The 16,910-nt window shown below is 63.5% G+C and overlaps 1 protein-coding gene across 1 annotated transcript in view; it reads right to left on the bottom strand.

Moving 5' to 3' along the window:
• LMBR1 (limb development membrane protein 1) overlaps positions 1-16,910 on the bottom strand; it is a gene marked incomplete at its 5' end in the record, with an annotated part of 82,372 nt that overhangs the window by 43,442 nt on the left and 22,020 nt on the right. The window contains one exon of the mRNA XM_084230877.1: positions 4,811-4,914. Coding sequence (XP_084087003.1) covers positions 4,811-4,914 — 104 coding nt within the window. The remainder of the gene's footprint in view (positions 1-4,810; positions 4,915-16,910) is intronic.

Below are 16,910 nucleotides of genomic sequence, written 5' to 3' on the forward strand. Positions count from 1 at the left end.
CCTCTGCGACGCCAGTTCGATCCCCGGCTGCTCCCCGGCCACCGGAGGAGGGTCCTACATGGCGCGCAGACCCCTCCTGCCGCCCGCTGCTCCCCTCAGCAGTGTCCTTCGGTCCTTCTGCCTGCTCTGCTCCCCGCTCTGGCTCTGGTGAATTCTCTCACCCTCCCGCGCTTCTGACTGTACCCGGTGCTTGTATAAACAAAAACAAACAAATAAATAAAACATGCCTCTATAAAAAAAAAAAAAAGTGAACGGGCGCGGCGCTGCCGACGGCTGCGCGGTCTCCTCGGCCGCTTTGCTGCTCCAGACGGCAGCGGCTGGCGCCCAGTCCCTGAGCTTCATCCTCACGTCCAGGGGCTGACAAGGGCTCGCCCGAGTCACGGCCGCTGCCGCCGGGCGGGCCCCCCATGGTGGGGGGATGAAGGGAAGGGCAAGCCCCCGGGAGGCCCCTCCCCTGGAGGCCGCGGCCCACCTTTCAGAGGTGGACCCCGAGAGCCATGCCCAAGGTCCCAGGTGAGTAGGGGGTGAGTCAGGGCTTCGTGGGGCTCCTGAACCCCAAGCTCCCGACCCCGCGAGGCTGCTGGACACAGAGGCCACCCAAGCACGTGCAGCCGGCGCCCTCTGCTAAGGCGCCCGCCGGAGCGCAGCAGACACGGCCCTCCAGCCCCGGGCCAGGCGTGCCCCGCAACTGGAGCGCACGGACACTCCTCCACAAGCCCCGTCCTCCTCTCGAGGCGCCGCGCCGAGCTCGGCGTCCGAAGGGCCCGGGCAGCTGTCCCGGCCGCCCCTTCTCGGCGGGGAGCCCCCCGGCGGGCCCGCGGACGGGCAGCACCTCCGGGACGGGCCTTGGAGAAGCCCCTCTGGCCAGTGTTTCCGAGGACCAAGCCGGAGCTCCCCGCGGGGCGGGGGCTCTGCCCACAGCCACAGTGGTCCTCTTCCCGGGAGGTGTCGGGAAAAGCAAACCGACACGGAGCCCCCGCGAGGGAGCGGCTGCGCTTTCCGTAATAAACACGAGATCAAAACGCGCCCCAGGCGCACGGCCGGAGAGGCCCCCGGCGGAGCCCCCTTCTGCAGACTTCCTCCCCGCAGCCACCCAAACACGCGCATGTGCCGCTAACACTAAGCAGCACTTCCTAATCACTCGTCCCCAACAAGTGATGGATGATCCGGGGCAAGAACGAGCCAGAATAATGAACGCGCCGCGAAGCCCCCGCCCGCGCACTTCCTCCTCGCCCGGCCCTTGAAGACGGAGCCTGATGTGGATTAGCCGCTGGGGTCAGAGTCATCTGGCCATAAAATACAGTACACGGTCACTTTTATGTAAGTTTGCCAAAAGGGACATAAACCAGGACAATTTCACACTGTGACACAGGACAGGAGCATATTAAAGGGCTCTGCTCCCCCGTGGGCCGTGGACCCCGGGCCGGGCCAGTCCCCGCTCCCACCTGGCCAGCGCAATTAATTAAGAAAGGAAGTCACCTCGCGCTCTGTCCTTTCTGCTTTTATTGTCGAGCCGCCGTTTGAAGTCCCCGGAGTTAACCTCTTAATCCCGCAGACGAGCGCGGCGCTGCGGACACCTGGGGCCGTCCGCGGGCCGCGGGGGCTGCCAGGATGTTGCTGTCGCTCATGGGCAGTTTTACGCCGTGACTTCAAATCAAAGATGGCGTGACTGCGCGGGCTCTCCCGGGAGCACTCGCACCCGAGGCCGCCGCCGAGGCCGCGCGGGGCTGGGGAGGCTTTTGAACTTTCCTGCCGCTGTTGAACGTTTGCGGCGAGAGACTTTACCTCAGAGCGCGGCGCTGAGACGCGCCTGACACACGCCCACGCCGACACGCTGCCCTGGCCAGGGCTCGTCCCCCGGGTCCACTCGGAGCAGGAAACCCCTCCACGCTCACCCAGGCCGTCCGTCTCCGCCACGGGGACCAGGTGAGGGCACAGCGGCCGGTGCCCAAGGGCCCCAGCCGGGCAGCCAGGGAGTGGGCAGGCGGAGGCTGGAGAAAGCGTCTCCAGGGCAAACGCAGCCTTCCCCGGGCTGGGGGGCTCACCCATGGACGGCGTGACCCCTGGGGCCAGCACCCGACTGTGAAAGGAGGCCTGCACGCCCGGACAAGGGGCCGTCTCACTAGGGGAACAGCCACCTGCGCTGCTGACCCGCCCGCCCTCACTCGCACGCTGCGGAGAAGCGTCGGCCAGGAGAGGGCCCAAAAAGGCGGAGCGTGTACTATGTGCGGGAGAAGAGAGGCGCCTTAGGAGGCCCTTAGGAGGATGGAGGAAGAGGTGCCCTGGGCCTAGAGCAGCCTGCGTGATGGACGCGGGGCCACAGTGAGGCTCCTGGCAGAGGACCTGCTCTGTGGCCTGCGCAAGCTGGGGCCTGCCACGGCCAGTGGCTGCTTTCCACGGCTGGCCCGCAGGGCCCGGGTGCCCAGGGGTCCGCACACCTGAGCCTTGCGGCACCCAAGAAGGAGACAGGAAGTCGCTCACCACTCCACAGGCCGGACACTCCCGGAGTGTCATGCAGCAGCCCCGCCCAGAGGTGCTTCCCGGCCCACAATGCCCAGGCCTCAGACCACAGGAAAGGGGAGCGTGTGGACAGGCAGGACCAGCCCCGCCCACGGGCAGCTGTGCCCCGCCCACCAGGCCAGGGGCTCTCCCTGCGGGGCAGAGAGCAGCCTGCAGGCCGCGCCCGTGCCAGCGCCCTTCTCCTTGGACACCAGGAGTGCACACGCAGGCCTTCTGGTGACCCCAGGACTGACCTCTGCAGCCTACACGCGCAGACTGTCCTTGACGCAGAGGCCCGGGCGACATCGTGCTCTCGAGAGCACCTGCCGGCCAAAGGCTCCACAGCCCGCGCCGGAGAAGACAGGCCGGCCTGCACCGACCAGCCCGGCTGCACGCGCCCCATGAGTGCCACGCCTGTCCCACTGCACAGAGGAACCTGGGTGAGAAGCGACTTCCCCAGGCAGCTCGAGGCTAAGCTGGCTCAGGCCCTCGACCCTCCCCCAGCCCAGTCGCTTCCACAGCCGCGCTGCACCCACCCCCTGACAGCACTGAAGAGGACGGCTCTGCTCCGTCTCCACAGCTCCCGCCACTGCTTCCTTGCGCCTCCCCCTCCCCCAGCCGAGCGTGCCTCTCCAGTCCTGCCGTTGCCACGGACTGCAGAGGCGGCCGCTCCGCTGCGGCTGGCATGACCAGCCTCTCCTCCCGGGTCAGGCCGCAGACGAGGAGCTCACCTCCAGGCTGGGGCGTGCAGGCTGCGCGCCGTTCCAAAATAATCTGCTTAATGAGTAGATTTTTACAAAAATGCAAAAACCAGGTAGCTGTACCTGTAACAACAAGGGTGAAAACACACTCCGCACGGGGCTCTGTGGGTGTTTCTGCGCGCAGTGGGTCACGCGGGCTGAATCTCCCACGGATTTTGCCTCCCAGGCGCTTGTATAAAACAGTCCCAGCCCTGACCTGCCCGGCAGTGCCGGGGACCTCGAGCACCTCCGCTGAGGGGGACCGGCTCCGGGGGGGAGTGGGCGGTTCCCACCAGGGCCTACTCGGCTGAGTCTCCGAACCAGTCTCTGGCCTCGCCCCCATCAGTGGCACAACCCCCAGCGCCCGCGGAGGCACCTCCTGCTGTCGCCTGTGGACACCCCAGGGTCACCCCTGATGGGACACCTGTCCCCGGCAGGCCCCAGAGTGTTCAGCAAATGAGCAAAGTTTGGGCGCCCAACCCCCGCAGCTGTTCGCACGCGCAGGCCACACCTTGTTCCTCCTCACAACGGCTCCCAGCCTTGCAGTGAGATCCACACAAGGCGCTCGGAAACGCTGCCCTCACTCTGCCCGCAGCCCACTCCTCCTGGGGCCGCCACCCCCCACAGCCCTGCCTAGCCGCCCCCGCGGGGCCTCAGCTTCGCCTCTCGGGCCTCTGCAAGCTCCGAATCCCTCTGCACTCAGCTTCTCACAGGACAAAGGGCTGACAGGATCCTCTGGGCAACAGAACTTGCCGAGACTTCTTCAATAAATTATAAACAAAGAGCTTTTTAAGCTGAAGCCGCACAGTTCTCCCACCTCACGTAGACGCCTAGAGTCTCTTTAGCTGCCTTAAGTTTAACTATCTTAATGGCTCATCTTGATTTTAAAAATCTCCAAAGCGTAGAGCCGGCCTCTCGGGGTCAGGCCTGCCCGCCACGCCGGGTGCGTTTCCTGCCCCTGGACCCGCGGCCACTCCCCACAGCCACCCACGGCAGCACGAGGCCAACAGGACGCAGAACCGGGTCCACGGAGCCACAGCTGGCACCACCCAGGCGTCATGAAACCCCGCCCTCCCGGCAGCACCACGGGCACCTGCAGCGTGGGCGCACAGCGTGGGCTCACCACCCGCAGCAGGCTGCCAGGCGTGGCGCTCTCCAGGACAGAAAACCGGCTCTGTGGCCGCACAGAACCCACCACCCCCACGGCCCCCCCACAGCTGCAGCGCCCCGAGCCTCCGCGCTGTCTCCCAACAAGCACAGCAAAGCGCTGAACCACCTGTGAACGGAGAGCGCGTTCTTTTCCCCCCAGAAGGTCGAGCCGAGGGCAGACGGGCCCTCACGGCCGGTCGGGCTGCCCACGAGGCCTGGCATCTGACCATGCCGCGTCCTGGCATCTGACCATGCCACGGCCCAGGGCAGCAGAGCGGCAACGGCTACTCCCCACACACCGAGGCGGGGGCCCAGGCAGGGGCACAGCGGCCGGGCCAGGCACACCCGCCCGCGGAAGCAGCCCCACATGAAGACGCGCCCGCTTCCTCCCCGACAGCCACGGGCAGGACACAGCCACTCACCTTCTTCAGGCCAGCGAAGCCTTCTGACTCCAGGAAGAAAAAGGCGAAGGGCATCAGCACAAATAAGCAGAGGTTGGAGAAGAGAGAGGCGAGGTTCCACAGGCCTGTGGGAAAAGAGCAGAGGGTCAGACAGCGCGGCCGGCTGCGGGCGCCACGGGGCGAAGGGCCTCACGTGGACGGGAGCAGCGACGGCATCGCCCAGAAGCAGGGGGGGTCCCAGACCCCCTGGCCTTCACTCCTCGGCGACGTGTGGGTGTCGGGAGAGGCAACACCAAAACTACAGCCTTTCCTCACGCCTACAAGTGCGTCCTCTAAAGAGCCGGTCCACGTGACAGCCAAAGACCCGCCCAGCAGCTCCCGCACAGAGCGCGAAGCAGTCCAGCAAAGGGGACGCCCACACCGCACCTCATTTACGCCTCAAGGAGCCCCGAAATGGCAGCTGCACTGTCCCCAGCCTCGCGGCCAGTGCTGCCCTGTGGAGGCGAGGGCGTCACGCAGGCCCCTCGCTCGCCCCGCACCTACGCGCCAGAGCCCGGCCCGAGCCCGCGAGCTGCAGTCGGCGGGGGGGCGGGGCCGGGCTGGGCTGCAGAGCCCACCCTGCCAGTCGTGTGTGGTGAGCGGCGCCCACGGGAGGGAGCCAGGGCGCCAGGTGGGCATGCCACGGCCCTTCACGCTGGGGCCTTCTGGAGCACAGTGAAAAGCTATCAAGATGGCAACAGGAACAGGCCCGCCCCAGGCCTGTCTGGAGCGACATCTCCTGCGCCTTATAAGTGAAACCCTAACACACCAAACTGACTTTCAAAACGGTGGCTAGGAGGCGTCTAGATTTATAAAATCAAGATGCAAAGAAACAAACCATGCCAATATGAACGCGGTGTGCTCCACGCAGCTACAATTCAACGCTTTAGACACAGGTAAGTGACGTCTTCCAACACCCCCTGCAAACTCGCCTCCACCCAGGGGCAGGCTGTCCCACAGCCACGGCCCTCCTCAGCAGCCAGGCTCACCTGCGGCCGCCCCGTCTGCTCGCAGGCGTGTGTGCTGCTGTTCTGCTCCCAGCGGTTTGCTCGAGTCCAGCACCCCTGCCTCCCCAACGGGCTGCAGGTCACAGGACCATGACACAAAGGAGGCGGCCCAGACAGTGCGGTGGGCCGGGTCAGCGCCCCGGGTTGGGCTCCCAGACGAGCGCGTCTCCCTGTCGCCGGGGCTCCCGGCAGTCACCTCCGGCAGGCATCGGCGTCGTGGGAACGCCACACGGCAAGCGGCTGCTTCCCGGCGCAGAGGGCCACCGCCTCTGAGAAAGTCCAGCTTTAAGTCACTTGAGGTAGGAAGACAAAGATCAGCGCGTGCTGCCCGCGCAAGCCACATCGGCCCGACGAGACGGCTCAGCACCCTGAGCGAACAGAACAGCCCTGCCGCCTGCTGGGGACTTGACGCCGGCGCACGGGGCCACCCCAGCCCCGGCCGGGGGGTCAGGGACGCTCTCGCCCGCTGCGCACAGGGGGAGGCACCCCCGGCCGCCGCACACCAGGGCCGAGCTCCACGGCGCTGGGTGGGGGGCCTGGCCACCCGCGGAGCGGCCCCGGAAGCGATGCCCCGGCCACGGAGGCGGTGTGAGAGCCAGTGCTCGCTCGTCGGCGCTGCGTGAAGCAAAGCACAACCAACACTAACCAGCAGCCTGGCTGGGTCCGCGGTGACCAGGTCAGCGGCAGCTCAGGGCGCGATTTCCGAGCACCACACGCCACGGCCCATGCCGGCCCCCACACCCCATGCCGGCTCGCCACGCCCCGCGGGCGCTTCTGGGACGTCGTGTGCATGGTCCCACAAAGCCCCAGCAGAGCGCCAACTCACCCACGTCTCCCCAGCCCTGGCCCCGCGGCCCCCTGAGGGTGCCTCCTGCGAGGCACGGCTGCCCCACCTGGGCCTGCTGGCGTGCGCTGTCCTGGGGGGGTGGGGGGCCTCAAAGTGGCACCTGGCTCACTGGGCTCTGTGTTTCCTATGACTGAGCTTGGCGAGCCCCATGGACTCTGGGCACCGTCTTCCATGTGCTTCGCGGGCATCTCCTGCCAGTCTGGGGGCTCTCTCCACCCCTCAATACCGCCTTTCAAAGTAGGAGACGGCCTCGCAGACGGCGGGGCAGGATTCCCGGTCTCCCGCGTCTGGGAGGTCCTCGCTGGCGTCTGCCTCGAGCAAGTCTCCCGCTCCGGGCCGTGGGCCGCACTGGCACCACGGGGTTCCCCCAGGGGCGCGGCCGTGCTGGTGACGGTCTCCCCCTCAGGTCGGCGTGCAGCCGCCTGGGCGGTGCTGAGCCCCCCGCCTCGTGCCTCTGCACCCTATTTTATCCACTCCCCCCTCGTCTCCCGCCGCCGTCCTGGGGGCAGTGTGCGCTCCTCTCCAGCCTCCGGAGGCGGAGATGGCGGGAACTCAGGTGAGCCCGTTTTCCCTCCCACCAGGCACCGATGCGGTCGGCTGACCTTGAGATGCTTCTCAGCAGCACCCCACAAGTTCTCAAGTGCTTTATTTTCATTTTCATTCAGCTCGAAGTACTCTCAAAGCTCCCCTTGCTTCCTCCTCCACCCGCGACGGCGAGCCCCAGCTACCGAGCACGCGAGGGCTTTCCTGCGTCCACTCTCCTAGCGAGAGCCCTTGTCATCCGAACGCGCCCTGCGCGAGGCGCGGCCCGGGGCAGGGGCCTGAACAGCCGGGCCGGCCGGTGCAGCACGCCCTCCGCGCCCGGCCCCCGCCCCAGCCACGCGTCCTCGGGCACGCGAGGGTCCCAGGTCGGGGCACGGCCGTGCTCTTCCTGGCGCTTTGACTGTCACCAGTCTGCGTCGTGCCCCTCACTGGCCGTGCCCCTCCTCGCTGCAAGCGGGGCTCCTGCCGGCAGCCTCCTCCTGGGGCCTCCTCGCTCCCTCTGAGCATCTCCACACCCTTGCTGGGGTGCTTGACCCGATGAGGCTCACTGACCTGGTGCCCGTCCAGCAGTTTGCGCTTCGTTTTCCATTTATCACTTTTTTCTGTGCGCCTTTAGGCCATTTTTACGATTCCATTCTCTCTCCTTTGTTTGCTCATGGATTATATCGATTATATCGCTGTGTGCTGGCGACGTCGCAACTCAGAGGGTGACAGACCCTCACAGCAGGGTGACCCCATCGCCACCCCCGTCACACACTTCACCCAAGTATCATAAAACCCACAAACTAGTCCTCAACAGCCACTATCTGCTGAAGAAAATGTCTTTCACACCTGCCCACAGAAGTGCAACTTCTAGAGCTTCCACTCTGTTCTGCAGAGCCAGACCCCCGCTAGCGGGCGCCCTGACGCGTCTGCAGTGGGGGGGGGGGGCTGGAGTGACCTTTCACCTTTGCGCATCCCCCGCCTTGGGGGTCTTGGCCCTGGGAAGGCGGATCCCACTTCTCCCTGCCCCGCACACCCCCGCGAGCTCGCCCGCCCGGCGCTGCACCCCGCAGGCTCTCCTCAGCGCCGAGGCCGTCTCCCGTCAACGCTGGGTCTGCCCGCCCGGGCGAGGAGCCGAGTCCTGCCTTCCTTCCCGTCGCTTGCACTCAGGACAGGCTGGACTGGGGCCAAGGGGTTTCTAGCTGTCCTCTAAGCTGGAGACTTTCCTGCCTTGACCTCCCAGTTTTCTTTACCCTCCCCCTTCAGGGGCACCCGTCGTCACACCACTGACCCCCGCCCGCTTCTTAGTCACGAGTCCCCGTTTCTTTTCCGGACCGGCTCCAGGCGCGCTGCCTCTGCAGGGCCCGTCTCCCGCCGCCAGCCCGCACAGCCCAGCGCCAGGCTCTGGTGCCCTCGCCCCACAGCGATGGGGGTCTTTGTGACATCGCCCGTGCTCAGTGCGCGCCATCCGCCCCCGGCTCCTGGACCTATGCAGCTCCGTAAAAAGCAACATGCTGGTGCTCTTGTCTAATTCTGTATCTGCGTCGACGTGAGCCACTGTGGGCTGACACGCCCCGCGGTGCGCCCAGCTCAGACTCGAGGCGTCCATGGCTCGCGCCCCAGGCTCTGGGGCTGTGTCGGGCCACACAGGGCTTTCGTTCCCTCAGGCTGCTGCCCGATACCACCGGAGGCTCTGGCCCACACAATGGCTTCTCTGCAGCTCTGCAGGCCCCAGGTCTGGTCAGGCGTCGGCCGGGCCCTGCTCACTCTGAAGTATCCATGGAAGAATCCATCCTTCTCGCTCCTGTTGAGCTTCCAGATGCTTCCTGCCGCTCTCCACCTTACCTTCACGGGGCTTTCTCCCAGGCCATCAGTGTCTCTCCTTCTCCTTCTTACAGAGGTACCAGTGATGAGCCCATAACACAGGAGGGCCTCATCCTAACTCCTGACGTCTGCAACAACCCTATTTCCAAATAAAGGCGCATTCTGAGGTTCTGGGTGCAATGAATTTGGGAGACGCCATATGGGGGACACACTCTCGAACCAGCCTACATGGCAGACAGACCTTTGTAGATGTCAGCTCATGGCCTAATGCAGGGAGAGAGGAGCATCTTGGATCACCAGGCGGGCGAAGCCTAAGCAAAGGGGCCCTTTAAAGCAGGGAGCCCCCCACCCCCACCGAGTCAGAGCCCAGGGCACAGGGCAAGCGAGGGAGGCACCCAACCCACCTTTGCTGGGGGGGTTAAGAGAAAGGAAGTGGGCTCCCCAGAGGCCTCGAGGGCAGAGGGCACCCCTGGCTGACCGTGGGCCAGGAAGTGGGGTTCAGCCCCACAGCCACAGGGGCCAGAAGCAAACCACATCCAGCCACAGCATGCCCTCCCGCCTGCAGCGAGGAATGCGGCCCTGCGAGCACCCACATTTCAGTCCCGAGACCCTGAGCAGAGGCCCCCCGCCTTCTATTTGCCAAAAACCAAACACCAGTTTAATAACATTGTGCTAAGGGAAGCGTTCATGCTGGGAAGGCAGCACCCCAGTAGCTCCATCAGGCTGCATGAAACAAATGCTTCCCTGGGCACTACAGGCCTCTATGAACCCCAGCTCTTCCCCCTCCCCATTTCTCAGGGCCCAGCGCCCCAGGGAGAGCAGCTCCAGGCTCTGTCCGCCTTGGCCGGGCTGTATTTGGCTTTTACAGTGTCTCTCGGCACCTGAGTATCGACCCCCAGGCCTGAGCCTTGCTCTCCGTCAGGCAGCCAGGAAGAGCTCGAGCCAGGGCGCCCCAGCAGGCCGGCCTCCCCTCTGGGCCCCTCCCGCTCCGCCCCAGGGTGCCCTGGCCCTGCCCGTCCTCCCCAGGGTCTCCTCTCAGCGGGGGCTGCTCCCTCGTGTGAAACACCCGCCCCTTCACTGTCTTGGGAAACTTCCTGGCCCCACCGGCCCACCCAGCATCCCACGAGGGTCCCTGGACTCCTCCCGACGCCGTAGCTCGCCCCCTTCACCCCGGCCCGCACCCGCCGCCCGCTGTCCGTCCACCAACGTCCCAGAGCCAAAGGCCTCTCTTCCCTTTCCTAACCCTGAAAAAGGGCCCACCCGAGATCTCTGGCGGAACGAGCCTTCAAGCGGAACCCACAGCACGTCTGCGGGAATCTGAAACTGACGTCTGTCCAGAAGCAGCACGAGCGTGCAGGGCGGCTGGGGGGCCACTCAGCGGCGGGGAGGCCACAGGCAGCCGCGTCCAGCGCCGCGGGGGGGGGGCGGGGGCGGGCGGGCAGTGCGGCAGGACGCTGGGCATCGGGGCACAGAGACTCCACAAGCGGAGACGCCGGCCCGCGGGGAGGTGAGAGCGGGAGGGCGGGGAGGGGAGGGGAGGGGAGAGGCGGAGCCGACCTGTGTGGGGCGCACCAGGAACACCAGCACCGCGGGCGGAAGGGACCTCTGCGACCCCCTTCCCCAAATCCCTCGGCTTCCATAACCCATCAAGTCAGACCCGGACGGGACCCCAGGGCTGGGCGGACGGGAACGGCGGGGAGGGTGTCCTGGCCCGACCGCACTCCCACAAGAGGCAGATTGGAGCGCGAGTCATTTCCCACGCCCCTCTGGCCCCGCGGTCTTGGTATGTGGTGCCGTCACGCGTGTTCTTACTGTGTGCGACCGTTTTCAGGGTCAGCACCAGATAGGCAAGAACTTGATGTGCCTTAAAGCTAAAATTTGCTCTTCACCCTTTCCTAAAATAATCATTCTCGTTACAGTATTCTTCCTGCTTTCCTGCACATCCCTTTTCTGTAAGGAGAGAAGAAAAAACCTGAGCCCTCGTGAAACATACTTAAACCCTCTGCCAGGCTCAACATCCCGCACACCCCTGTGCCAGGCAGCCGGCCGTGGAGAGGGCAGCACGACCTGGAGGGCCCCTCTGCCCACCACCCCCTGCACGCTCAAGGCCCGGCCTCAGCAGCGCGGCAGCACCGCAGGGGCCCTTCGGAGACTGTCCGCGGAGAGCCGAGCCCAAGACGGCAGGCCTGGGAGTGCTGCGCTGGTACGACCAGGGGCAAAACACTTTACTTAGTTTTGTGATTTGCAGCAATCAACTACCATTCACAACACGACAGGCTTTTTTTATTGCTATTATCGATGTATAAATAGCCATACTTCCAGAATTTATCTTCCTGAATATATATGTCCCTCTCATGCAAATTTTCCTCTGGAAATCAAAGCTAAAAAAATAAAATGCTGCCTTAGGCAAAAGCTCACAGGTCAGCACAAGTATCTATTCTCCTTTTTTTTTTAAAGATGTATTTATTTATGCACACAAGAGCTGGGGTGCAGGCCAGAGATGCGGGGGGTGAGAGGATTCACCAGAAACAGAGCGGGGAGCAGAACAGGCAGACTGACTGAAACACACTGCTGAGGGGAGCAGCGGGGAGACAGGAGGGGTCTGCGGCACCATGTGGGTCACCTCCCCGGCCGGCTGGGAAATGAACTCGTGCTGCAGAGGCTGTGGACACCTTCATAGGTTGCGTCTTAACCCCTTGCGCCACCAGGGAGGCCCCACAAGTATCTATTCTGACCAACACACTTTCCATGAAGAGTGTCAAGGAGGAGAAAATGGTCCCTACAGTCCCCGAGCAGCAGCGCTGCCTGATGGACACGCGAGGACAACGATGCAGGTGATCACACAGATTCCAAACACCAGCTCATTTAGTATATTATGAAACTAGACGTTTTCTTCTAGATACCAAACTTCAAATATATATAATTTCGTTGTTTTTAATTCACTGAGGCCCCCTCCCTGGGAGGCTTCACACCGCTGCTGATGGTTTTGACAACCACAGCTGAGCAGGGTATGATATAACCTAGAACCACCACTGTGTTATTTTTGCAAGAGATACTCACTTAACACAAAGAATTTGAGAGCTGATGGTCTTATCCTACCTAAAAGATAATCATCTACACAACCAGCTTTTTCAGTGTAAATCATTAAATGTAAAAAGTGTTGACTAACAAGAATAAATGCAAAATTTCAGATTTAGTTCATGGTCATTTATTATCAAATTTGCAACATGTAGGAAAGTTAAAGTTGCTACAAGAAAAACATCCAACACCGACAGAGGAAATAATAAACCTGTTCTACATCGCCAAGCACTGATTATGTTACTCGCCACAGCAGGGCGGCCAAGCAGTGAGCTTCCAGCGCCTCCCGAGCGAACAGCAGATGCACGTACCAGCACCTTCCCAATGCCCTGCAGCTTTGACGAAAGCTCTCCTAAACTCAAAACCAGGCCTCGGACGTGCAACCACGGCCTGCCTTGTTACCCATGGCCGCGTCCGCACGCGGACGAGGGCCGAGCCCCGAAGCCTGCCCCCGCCACCAAGGCGGCTGTGCCTTCCCCACACCCCGGGCGGGCGGAGAGAGCGACTCCCCGGCTGGGACACTGAGCAAAGCCAAAGGGGCCGCGGCCTGAAGCGCCGCCGCGGATGTGTTAACTTCTAGCTCCATCTGCTGGAGCCTCAAAGTATTTCAAACCACAACAGGCAGTGTTACCACAGACAAAAAAAGGTCATGAATGCACATTAGAAAGGGACTCGGATCCCGGCAAGACTCCCTACCATGACAACCTGAGTCAAAACCGACATTGTAGTGGAATTGAGGACTGACTCCAATGGCCAAAAAATGACTCACGTAATAAAAAATTTCAAGAAACCATAAGCCTTAGAGAAAAATCTCCAAGTTGCTTTTGAAGAGCCGGTCCTACAAAGTCCCAGAGCTAGAACAGGCGCGCTTATCTGCTCGGGACGGCGCCAGCAGAGAGCTGTGCAACTGCCACCCGCAGGGCCCGCGGAGCGCCCTGGGCACCGGGAAGCGCCTGCCCGCACGCGCACGAGGGGACGCGGGGCCCGGGGTGCTGCCCCCAGAGGGAGACCCTTCTTTCAACCTCTTCCACATCCCATGCACACCCCGCGGACACCGTCTCCATCACGAGGGTGTCGGGGAGGACGTGACCCCAGCCCACGGGAGACGCTGGGCCTGGAGAGGACGGGGAGGGCCGGTGCGCCCCATGGGGTGACTCCGCCCCCGCCGCCCTCCCCGCGCTGGGCCTGCCTCTCCGCCCGCCCTGAGCGCCAGACAGTGTGCACCTTGCGCGGGCCGGGCCAGCCCGCCCTCCAGCCAGCAGAGGAGCCGGGCAGCGGCCAGCGCGCCTCAGGCAAGGCGCTGCACGGCAGAGGGCGGGAAACAGGCCCCTCGAAAACTCAGCGGCCTTGTACCTCAGGGCACTTTCCAGGCGCGCAGAGTGCAGGGTATCAAAGCCCCTCTAAAGTGAAGGATGCGCTGCCCACCCCACACCATACCGCGGGCGGCAGCGCACCTCTCATCCCAGCCCATGGCACTGGCTGCTGGCCCTGCGGCCCGACGGAGGGGTTCTGGACAGTCTAGCCACCGAGGTCTGCTCGGCCTGCGAGCCCTGCGGCGCCATGGACCTGGGACGTCCGGAGGGCGCCCTGGGAGGCACCTGTTCTGTGGCAGGGCCCGCTGGGCGAGTCTCAGCCCTGCCCTCCACGCAGTGACCCGCTTCCTTCCGGACTGCTGCAGACCGCACTGAGCGTGGCCACCAAGCGCCGGCCCATGCCGAGGTGGCCACCATGGGCGGGGAGAGCTGACCCTCAGCCAAGCCACTTCCGGAGCTCCCCGGAGTCCATACTCGTGACCTGCAGAAAGCCTCCCCACCGCAGCGCCCACACGGGCTGCACACCAGGGGTTACCTCCAAGTTGGCGTCTCCCCCGCAGTCAGGGCTCCCCGACCGGGACCAAGAGGTACAGGTGGAAGTGGCACCCTCAACAGCCCAGTGACCGCCAGCGAGACGCTGCCCCCTGCTCCGTGGCCTTCTGCTCTGTTATCCTGGAGCACGACTCCACGGAGACCACCTCCTCCGGGAGTGCACGGGCCCTTGGCCGCTAAGGAACAGCGAGGGGGACCGGCCCAGGGAAAAGGCGTGGCTCCCGGGGCAGCTCCGGGCACTCCCGGGAGGCGGGTCCTGCCCTGCGGCATCAGGTAAGGCCAAAGGCACCCGCTGCAGGCCCGAGTGAGGGCCACACACCCTCGGCCAGGAGACGAGGTGCCAAGCTGACAGGTTGGGCTCACGAAGGCCAGCTCCACTTGTCCACCTGACACAGCTAGGGCCCTGGACACTTGGCCACACGTCCCCACCTCTGCTGGAGGTGCCGCAGACGAGACTCAGAGCCGAGCCAGCAGGCGGGGCGGATGGGCGGCCCCCAAACTGGAGCCCTTGCCCGCCTGCCCACCTGTCTCCAAGCTGAGTCCCCTGTAGCCTTTGGACTCAGAGGGGACCGGGCGTCCGCTCTCCTGCGCTGCCCGGACTGTGGCCGGCCCAGCCACGGCGATAGGTTAAAAAGCCAAGAAGTGAGCCTTCCTCAGGCCAGGACGTCAAGGACCTAGGGGAGCTCGCCCGAAGTCGCCGTAGGGTAAAGCGTCACACACAGGAGAGAGGGGGCCGTGACGCTCGAGAAGTGCTACAGGCCGTGAAGGACAGAGCTGGCAAGGGGCTCGAGGAGAGACAAGGCCCCGGAGAGACCACCAGGCCGACGGAGCCCCGGGGCTGGCCAGACCCCTGAGGACACACGGAGCAGGCTCCCAGCTCCGGCAGGGGTGGCTCACGCACCCGCGTCACCACCCACAGCGTGGCTTGTCTACACGCTCACACGGCTGACCCGGCATGCTCTGCACGCCTGACTAACGCCTGGGCCTGCACACCTCACGCTACAGCCAAAAAGACCCAAACAAGCAGGTGTTTACCTCGAGGTCACGGCCTCTGCCGCCCACGCCCAGCATGCCACGGGCCACAAACAGAGAAAGAGATGGCCTGGCCTGGTGTCACCAAGGCAACAAGCAGCATCTGGCCACACAGCAGCCCAGGCCAGCCACCTGCCACCCGGCCTGCCCGGGAGCCCACGCTGCCAGTGAGGACGCCAGCACCCAGGCCCCTCGCTGCAGCACCACAGCCTCGCAGAAAGCCAGGGCCTGAGGGAACCTGGCAGCGCCGTCTCCTCCCAACATCTGGCAATGTAGCAAAAGCCATCTTGGCCATCGCCTGCATCCACCTACTGGTTAAGAACAATCACCTCACCTCACAGTGACAAGGAACAGGAGGAGCATGGCCTCACTTTTCAGCTTCCGGTCTCGTGGCAACAGGTGACTCTTCAGTAGCCAATTATATCTGCGTGTTAACATTAGTTTGGGGGGCCTCCCTGCTGGCGCAGGGGTTAAGTCTCTGCACTATGAAGCTGTCGGCAGCCACTGCAGCCTGAGTTCCCATCCCCAGCCAGGGAGTTGCCCCACAGGGCACAGCAGACCTCTCCTGTCTTTCTGCTGCTCCCCTCAGCAGTGTGTTTCAGTCAATCCACCTGGTCTGCACCCCACTCTGTCTCTGGTGAGTCCTCTCACCCCCCCGCACCTCTAGCCTGCGCCCCAGTTCTTGTATGCATCAATAAATAAATCTTAAAAAAGAAAAAAAGACCTTAGTTTGCTTACTTGACTGTCTCACTGGCCAAGCAGCAAAAAGTTATTTCTTTTCAGGACCTCCCTGCTGGTGCAGCGGTTGAGCGCTGGGTTGCGAAGCTGCCCGCAGCCTCTGCGGCGCCGGTTCGATCCCTGGCTGCTCCCCGGCCACCTGAGGAGGGTCCCGCATGGCGCGCAGACCTCTCCTGCCGCCCGCTGCTCCCCTCAGCAGTGTCCTTCGGTCCTTCTGCCTGCTCTGCTCCCCGCTCTGGCTCTGGTGAATCCTCTCACCCTCCCGCGCTTCGGACTGTACCCAGTGCTTGTATACATAAATAAATAAATCTTTTTAAAAAAAAAAATTGTGTATATAAAAAAAAAAGTTATTTCTTTTCATTCACTCGCTAGTTGTCTGACCCACAAGGTCTTGCTGGCCGTCAAGGCATCAAAGCCCCCACTGTGTCCAGTCTCAGGCACAGCAGAAACCACAAAGGCCGGAAGAAAATGTGTGCCTGATGCTGGCTAGTAAGATTCTACATGTCGAGAAATGGCCTGAGCGAGCGGGGTAAAGGGCAGTTAGGGGGCCGCGTGCAAATTGCCCGGCCGGCAGCCAGTCACAGAAGACAGGACACCCAAATACGGCAGAGGGGGGCGCCCCAACGCTGCTGCAGAGAGACCTGTGACCGCCTGGGCAAAGGGGGCTCTGCAGGGAGAGCGAGCTCGTCCCTGGGAGCGCGACTGCGAGGAGGCTCCTGGGCGCAGAGGCCCGCTGCTGCCGGGAGAGGCACACAGGCCCAGTGGGAAGCATCTCCCCAGCCCTTTAACACAGGCCGGCCTGGAAAGGGAGCTGCAGAGCGTCTGAGGACACACGTTTATTTATAAGGATGTACCTTGTCGCTTTTTCAGTGCGGAGCCTGGGCGAGGCCGTGGCGGCAGGACAGGGGGAAGAGCGAGCCGGGCAAAGGCCCGTTCCCCATTCCTGGGACACCAGGCTCCCCAGGGCCCCCAGCCTGTGCCCCCGGGGCTCCCAGGGGTACGGCTGGAGGGTGAACAAGCCACTTTGTTTCCGAATTGTCTCCAGCAAACAGCATTTCTCCAGACACGGAGGCCGGGAGAAGCAGTGATCTAGTGAGAGACAAACTCCAGGTGAATGAAGCAGGTAAACAAACCCCTTTGTTAAAACAGAAGGAGAACGTACGCCA

The sequence above is a fragment of the Talpa europaea genome (genome assembly GCF_964194135.1).
Source record: "Talpa europaea genome assembly, chromosome: 3".
NCBI classification, from domain to species: domain Eukaryota; kingdom Metazoa; phylum Chordata; class Mammalia; order Eulipotyphla; family Talpidae; genus Talpa; species Talpa europaea.